General features: G+C 25.9%; 1 protein-coding gene across 1 annotated transcript in view; it reads right to left on the bottom strand.

Moving 5' to 3' along the window:
• Positions 1–2,363: 2,363 nt before the first annotated feature.
• Positions 2,364–8,541, bottom strand: part of LOC100572663 — an 8,205-nt gene continuing 2,027 nt past the window's right edge. Inside the window, exon 2 of the mRNA XM_016807371.2 lies at positions 2,364–3,905. Coding sequence (XP_016662860.1) covers positions 2,384–3,901 — 1,518 coding nt within the window. The 5' untranslated portion in view covers positions 3,902–3,905 and the 3' untranslated portion in view covers positions 2,364–2,383. The remainder of the gene's footprint in view (positions 3,906–8,541) is intronic.

The raw sequence follows: 8,541 nt of genomic DNA, 5'->3' as shown, positions 1-8,541 counted from the left end.
GAGGACGCCACACCCGCATTTGTTGTCTCCGTCTTACAAGTGCATAACATAGCACATTTACGCTCAGCAGAACACATGTAGCTTAGTCACTTTAAAAATTAGAGTGAATTTACCTATTATGAAACTTGATGGTAAGAATATTATCTATGTTTGTATGTTGGTTTTTTACGATAGTTCAATTTATTAGCAAGTTATACGTATACAATATACCGTAAATTAAAAATGCTCATAACTCACTTAAAAATTGAACTATCGTAAAAAACCCACATACAAACAAAGATAATATTCTTACCATCAAGTTTCATAATAGGTCGATACACTCTAATTGTTAAGCTAATGGCATAAAACGTGAACTGCTGAGCGTAAATTTGCTATGTTACGCGTTTGTAAGACGGAGACAACAAATGCGGGTGTAGCGTCCTCTTAACATGTAGTTACTGGCGCCTTTGGGAGGGGGGGGGGTTATCTTTACTAACATCTTTCTGGTCATACAAACACACACAAGATACACAGATAATAACTCTCACTATTAATTTATTATAGATATTTTTGGATTGTTTGTAATGAAAAAAGAAAATTTTGTGTAAAAATATTTGCAATTGTTATTAAAAATGTGAAAAATGGAATTATTGAAATTACACTTTTTTCTCATAAATTTGGGAGTCCGTACCTTCAAAGATTATTTTTACAGGGGTCACAAAAGTTTAAGAACCACTTATGGATGCTATCTTTTCCAAAATTCTTGTTAGGTATCTTCGTTTAACTTTTCTTTCTTGCTCACTGTTAATAACTAATAAGTATAGATGTATCAAGTTGTATGCTATCTATTTCGAACAATTTTTTCCTCCAAATTGCTCTCTCAACAGTCAATACTCAATTCATATCTTTATATTAGGTCTATAATATTTATAAACCATTGAGTTAAAGCTTGATGAAAAAAATAATAATAATAAGGGTATTAGATACTATAAAACAATAAAGAAGTTCCATACATCTATATAAGCAATATTTTTGTATTTAAGTGTTTGTATGCATTTTATGCGATAATGTATGTATTTATAATGTTTAAAATTAATTTGTTGTATAATTTTATTTTGTTTTTGTGTTTCACTATTTTATATCTGTTTAGTTCTAGACATCTTAGACTTAAGTTTATTTTATTGTACCATTTATTTTTGTAACCGTGTTCATTACTTAATATTTATTTACTTTAAGAACAAGCATTTTTCATTATTTTTGTAACTTAATATACTATGCTTAATTAATACAAAAGTCATATATTTTGCTTTATTTAATATTTTAATAATAAATTAACTATTTGCTTAAAATATAATAAAAGAAAATGTGATATTGAATATACCTACTAATATTTGTTATTATTTATTTTAATATGAAAAAATATATATGCTCAAAAATAATCTCATTACCTAAGTCAACCTAAAAATAATTGTATTATTGTTTAAAATAATATTGTTTTCAAGCATCTTCAATAAATTGCTAAAATATATCTTAGTGAAAGTTATTACTGTAATCTCTCGTTATGTCGAAACTCAATGGGAACAGAAAAAAAAGTTTGAGATATCGAGTTTTTTGTAATGGTAATTTCAATTGAGTTTGAGCTTACAAAAAAATAGTTGAGACATCAACGTTTGACATAATAAGAATCTACTGCTATACACAAAATATTCTGTATTAGTGTACTAAGTACGTAGTTTTATTATATGAGTTAATCAATCTTACCTCATAGATATTATGTAAATATTTTAATTTAGTGCCTAGGTACTCATTTAACATACTATCTACAATATTTGCAGTTTTACATATTCAAAGGACATAATATTTGAAGATGTGGTATATGGTGGCAAACAGATGATCCCTCCGCATAGTCTCTCCAGTCCAGTAAATTCAGTAATATTATATGAACTGGATTACTGGAAATGGTGGATTAGGTACAGTAGGTATTGCTTGTTTGTAAATAACTTGTTCAATTAATATACCTAACAGTTATGAACTTAGATAAACTAAATGTTGATAGGTATGACTATACATTTTTGTTTAATTTAAAATAAAGTATATTATAATAATTGTGGCGAAAAATACTTCAAGAAAGTTGTTGTCTCTTGTGTTCAACTAGTCTATTGTACAAAATGGGAAATGTAAGTTAGCTTACAGATTACTGTGTTTATCCCTAATTCTTTTCCTTTCCTCAAAACTAAACTATCTGTAAAATAATCGCTTATATCACGATTCATGTCTGGTATTATAGATTTGAAATAAATTAAATCAGGCATTGGCATAAGAGTTAGCACTTAGCACAAACATGTATGCTTAAATTGTGCTTAGCCTATTAAATAACACCAGGATAAAAAGAAAACAAATGTTTTTATTTTAATAATATACAAATATTAATGAGCAACTGTTTTACAGCAATATGTTGAGCCATTTCAGAATTTGTATCCACACCCCAACCGTAAACATTAGGGTATACATCAGTTAAAACAAAAGTACACGAATAATAATAGTTATTAGAATCCAATTTAAGCTTTTCAATTCTTGAATTAAAGTGCATATTTTTATGTTCGGCGATAATTTTCTTTAAAATGTTAAAAGGTTCAGGTAAATCTAATTCATCATTTTTTGTATACTGATTAACAATCATATTTAATGTATCTGATTGTTTCCATTCAGTTTTTTTTAAAACCACATGATAATCTTCGCAGGTTGGATGCTTGGTTATAGATTTTTTTATCGGCCATGTTTTAAACGTATTGAGCTTTTCCAAGGCTTGTATTGATCCTGATATGTTCTGACACTTTTCTACAACGATATTTTCCAATTGTCCAATATAGTTTACTTTAATATTGTTACCGTATGAAGAGATCGCGCACTTCTTAAAATCAGTATTCAATAACTGGGGTTTATCATTGATAATTTTTTTAAGAAGATTTGAGGCTGCCAAATGCTTGGCTTCTTTTTTGGAAGTTGCTTCGCCCTCAGCTACAAATTTATCCAGATTCACACTATACTTAAAGCTGGCTATATTTAATGAAGAACCATCATATATGAGATTGTAATGAGGAACAAGGTGATTTTTGGTTGCATATTCATTTAGAATAGTGACTGGCTGTTTGTTTGATAAACTTGAGTCTACATGCGTATCTTGTTGATCTACTTCATTGGCTTTATTCATTTTTGTAAAAAAAGCGTTTAGTTTAATATTTTTATCATATGGAGAGATCGCACACTCATTAAAATCAGTATTCAATAACTGGGGTTTATCATTGAAAATCTTTTTAAGAAGATTTGTGGCTGCCCATAGCTTGGCTTCTCTTTTTGAAAACCCTTCGCCCTCAGCTACAATTTTATCCAGATTCACACTATACTTAAAGCTGGCTATATTTAGTGAAGAACCATCATATATGAGATTGTAATGAGGAACAAAGTGATTTTTGGTTGCATATTCATTTACAATGGCGACTGGATGTTTGTTTGATAAAATTGAGTATGCAGACATATCTTGTTGATCTACTTTAATGGTTTTATTCTTTTTTGTAAAAAAAGTGTTTAGTTTAATATTGTTACCGTATGAAGAGATCGCGCACTCCTTAAAATCAGAATTCAATAACTGGGGTTTATCATTGATAATTTTTTTAAGAAGATTTGAGGCTGCCAATTGTTTGGCTTCTTTTTTGGAAGACCCTTTGCCCTCAGCTACAAATTTATCCAGATTCACACTATATTTAAAGCTAACTATACTTAGTGAAGAACCATCGTGTATGAGACTGTAATGAGGAACAACAAGGTGATTTTGGGCTGCATATTCATTTAGAATAGTGATTGGAGATTTGTCTGATGAACTTGAGTATGCATCTTGTGGATCTATTTTGATGGTTTTATTCATTTTTCTAAACAAAATTAACATAAGTTATAAATAACAAATTATTACCTACTATATAAAAATTAAAAATATTTTATTAAATATTTTCATTGTGTGATTAGTAGAACGTATTTTTTTATGCAAAACTTTTTTTTAGTAATTAATAGTAATTAATGATTTCTAATTATAAATGTTGTAACTTGTCATTGTAACTTAAAATAATAGATTTAATTGACCTATTATGAAGTTAAATGTAGGAACATTATCTGACATCTGTGTTCTCTCGTTGGTTGTTTACTAAACTTTAATTTTTAAGTGAATTATGAGCATTTTCAAATATTAATATTTTATATACTCATAACTCACTTGCAAATTAAAATATTGTAAAAAACCAACAACAGAACACAATATGAAATGTTATTATAATGAAGTTTGATACTATGTAAATTTACTCAAAGATTTAAGCAAACCTAACAAAATTGGAACTGCAGGACAAGCATTTTGGTATATAATGCGTTAGTAAGTCGGAGACAACAATTATTAATGCTGGTGAAACATCCTTTTAAGTATTTATAATTCATACTTAAGAGGACGTGGTATCCGCATTTGTTTAACTCATCTTTACTTATAGATGGACCCTGTAAATTAAAGTCAGTCCAATGATATAGAGGGTTGATGGCAGTAAAAACTATAGCTTTAACCATATATTATATTATATAATTGTAAAAATCAATCACTCAGTAACTTAATATTGATAAGTGTCCTGTACCTCTACTCACAACGCACAATGCTAGTGATAGGAATAGATTAGTGATAGTAATACCGAGAGTATTACTATTATGGCTCTGAGTAGTTAGTTGAGGTATAAGAATATACATAATCTATTTTATTCTATAACAGTTTGGTATTTATTGATAATAATAACATAAAACTAATACATTGTTTAGTTATTATAATAAATATAAGCAGTGTACTGTGGTCCGACTGATATAAGCAATTCCAATGAAAAAACATCGGAAACAACAGTACTAAAACTATATGGTGTTAGATACAAATAAAATCTAATCTATAAGTACATATTGTAAACTCTTTTACTTAATAATACATATTTTGATTTTTTTTTTAAATGGTTTGTATTTTGTATGGAAAAAAAATTATTTAATAAAAAAAAAAAACAACTTGGATGGCGCATTGGGGCCCTTTTATTTGCGTTGTAGTTTGCACTGCTTATGGCTTACCCAGGACTAACTTTGGATATTTTGAACTGTATTTATTTATTTATTTTGTTTATATCTATAGATTATTTAATTATTTTTATTAATTTAGTAAAGTAAATATTAAATTAATACATATAATAAATAATATACATATTATAATAATATATGTATTATAATAAATTCTATTAACATAGGTAGAGGAAAATGTCTTTGATTTGAATTTCGAGGACATTTTACTAGGTAGCATACATGTCTATACTTTTACTTATTTATAAATTCAAACAAAAATATTGAACAACCCTAATTTTAGATTCTGAGTGGAATGATGAATGTATTGATTTTTCAATGATGTGTGTTTTTTTATTTTTATTTTTAAATTTTTTTTTTATTTTTGTGTCTGTCATCACGGTTTGGGACAGTAAAACTGCTTCAATTTTCTTCAACAGTATCTTGTTTGATGGGATTGGTGCTGAACAGGACGTCAAAATTTGAAATTTCCAATAGTTTTCAAAAGCGCCGTGAAAAACAAAAGAAAAATTAAGGAAAAACGGGAATTTTTACGCAAAATCTGTTTTCGAAAAAATTGATTTTGGTTTTTGGTGTAACTTTAAAACAAATGACCGTAGATACACGAAATTTTCCCTGGTTGTTTATATTTCCATTTTTTATACATGATACAATTTTAAAAATATTATGATTTGTTTTAAACTATTTAGGGACATTTTCAGTTTCCAATATTATTAGTTTTTTTTTCTATGAATGTCAATAAAACTTTATTTGTTTAATAAAAATAATTTAAAATTTAATACAAGGCTCCTACTATATTGTTACAATGATATTTGAAAAATATTAAAAATTCTTAGTCACAGTTTTTTTTTATTAGCATTTAAAGTTCAAAAATTGACAAAAAACGTAAAAATGACGATAATTTGCAAATTATTTTGAATTAGTAATTCATGAAAAATTTCCTTTTTAGATCTAAGATTTGAAAATGTAATACAAGATTCCTCATAATATTTTCTACCTTTATCAAAAAAAAAAATAGTCTACAAGAAAGTCAAATTAAATTTTTATGATCGTTTGAAATTCATATTTTTACAACATTTGATTTTCGCTCGATTTCTCATGTGACAATATTCTTATTTTATTGTTATTAAAAAACGAATGACTGTAGATATTTGAAAATTTCACTGAATGTTTATATTAGTATTTCCTATACACCATACAATTTTGAAAATAAGTAGAGTCTTTTGAGCTGTTTACGGACATTTTCAGTTTTCAATTTTTTTAGTTTTTTTTTCTATAAATATCAATAAAGTTTTATCAGTTGGGTCAAAAAGTGTAAAAATTTAACGCAAGGCTCTTGATATTATTACAATAGCAGTTGAGAAATGTTAAAAATACATAGGTACAATTTTTTTTATGAGCATTTGAAGTTCAAATTTTGACAAAATTTATCAAATTTAAAATAGAATAATTATTTTCAAGATAAAAATTCATAAAATGTTCAACTTTTATATCTAAGGATTGAAAATTTAAAACAAGATTTCACGTAAGTAGTTTATTCTGTTACCAAAGAGTCTAAAAAATACATAAACTTAGTTTACTTTTATAATCATTTTAAGTTCAAATTTGGACGAAATTACATATTAAAAAACCTGGAATAACTATTCTAGTTATTTTGTTGTGATTGTATAATATTATTCGTGGGTACTTGAAACTTCTAAAGTATACTATTATATATCTATGATAGTACCCCGGTTTATTGTTGATGTATAACGCGTTATAAGTATCTAATGGATATTGTGATATGATTAATTTGGAATTTATTATAGGTACCTATATATAGGTCAATTTTTTTTTTTAATACCATAGATATATGTATAATATATCTTATACCTAGATTCAGTCTCCTCTCAGAATCGTTTTTCTTATACAATGATATTATATCATTGAATTGAACCTACTATACAGCAGAGTGACATCCACTTGCCCACATTTTTTTGTATTGAAATACAAATTATGAAAAAATATCTACTGAAGAAAAAATTTATATTTGATAAAAAAAAGTTTATTGATATAACAAATCAAAAAAGAAATTAAAAAAAAATTATTAAAAATCTAAAAAGAATAAAAAAATCTGTATTAATTAAAAAATGTAAATATAATAAAAAAAACTATATTTAATAAAAAGAACTAAAATAAAAAAAATTTTATCAAGATTTGTTTATTATTTTTCAATCCAAACAAGATTTTTTATTTGAGGATTTTATTTGAGTTTATAATTCATAAAAATTTTTCATTTTAAATCTAAGATGTTCATATGTTTGTCTACCTTTATCAAAAAAAAAAAAGGTGGGTAAGTGGATGTCGCTCTGCTGTACAGTAGGTTAGAAGTGGGTCACTGTATAATGAACAGTATTAAATTTGAATTTAATGATATAATATCACTGTATAAGAAAAACGATTCTGAGCGGAGACGCTATATCAGTCTAGGTATAAGCCATAATATAAAAATATGGTATTAAAAAAAAATTGACCTATAATAGGTACCTATTATAAATTCCAAATTAATCATATCACAATATCCATTAGGTACTTATAACGCGTTATACAATATGTAATTTTGTCTAAATTTGAACTTAAAATGACTATAAAAGTAAACTGTGTAAATGTATTTTTTAGATTTTTTTGTAACAGAATTAACTATTTACGTGGAATCTTCTTCTAAATTCTTAGATACAAAGTTGAACATTTTATACATTTTTAACTACAAAATAATTATTCAAATTAAAATTTGATGAATTTTGTCGAAATTCGATCTTTAAATGCTTATAAAAAAAAATTGTGCCTATGTATTTTTAATATTTTTCAACTGATATTGTAACAATATGTCAGGAGCTTTGTATTAAATTTTTACATTTTTTGGCCCAACAGATAAAACTTTATTGATATTTATAGAAAAAAAAAACTAAAAAAATTGAAAACCGAAAATGTCCGTAAACAGCTCAAAAAGAGTCAAAATATTTTCAAAATTGTATGGTGTATAGGAAATGCTAATATAAACATTCAATAAAATTTTCAAATATCTACAGTCATTCGTTTTTTAATTACAATAAAATAAGAATTTTGTCACATGAGAAATAGAGCAAATATCCAATGTTGTAAAAATTTGAATTTCAAACGATCATAAAAACTTAATTTGACTTTCTTATAGATATTATCTAGGTATAAGATATATTATACATATATCTATGGTATTAAAAAAAAAAATTGACCTATATATAGGTACCTATAATAAATTCCAAATTAATCATATCACAATATCCATTAGGTACTTATAACGCGTTATACATCAACAAAAAACCGTGGTACTATCATAGATATATTATAGTATACTTTAGAAGTTTCAAGTACCCACGAATAATATTATACAATCACAACAAA

Source organism: Acyrthosiphon pisum, chromosome X (genome assembly GCF_005508785.2).
Source record: "Acyrthosiphon pisum isolate AL4f chromosome X, pea_aphid_22Mar2018_4r6ur, whole genome shotgun sequence".
Lineage (NCBI taxonomy): Eukaryota > Metazoa > Arthropoda > Insecta > Hemiptera > Aphididae > Acyrthosiphon > Acyrthosiphon pisum.
This window is presented reverse-complemented; position numbering and strand designations above follow the sequence as displayed.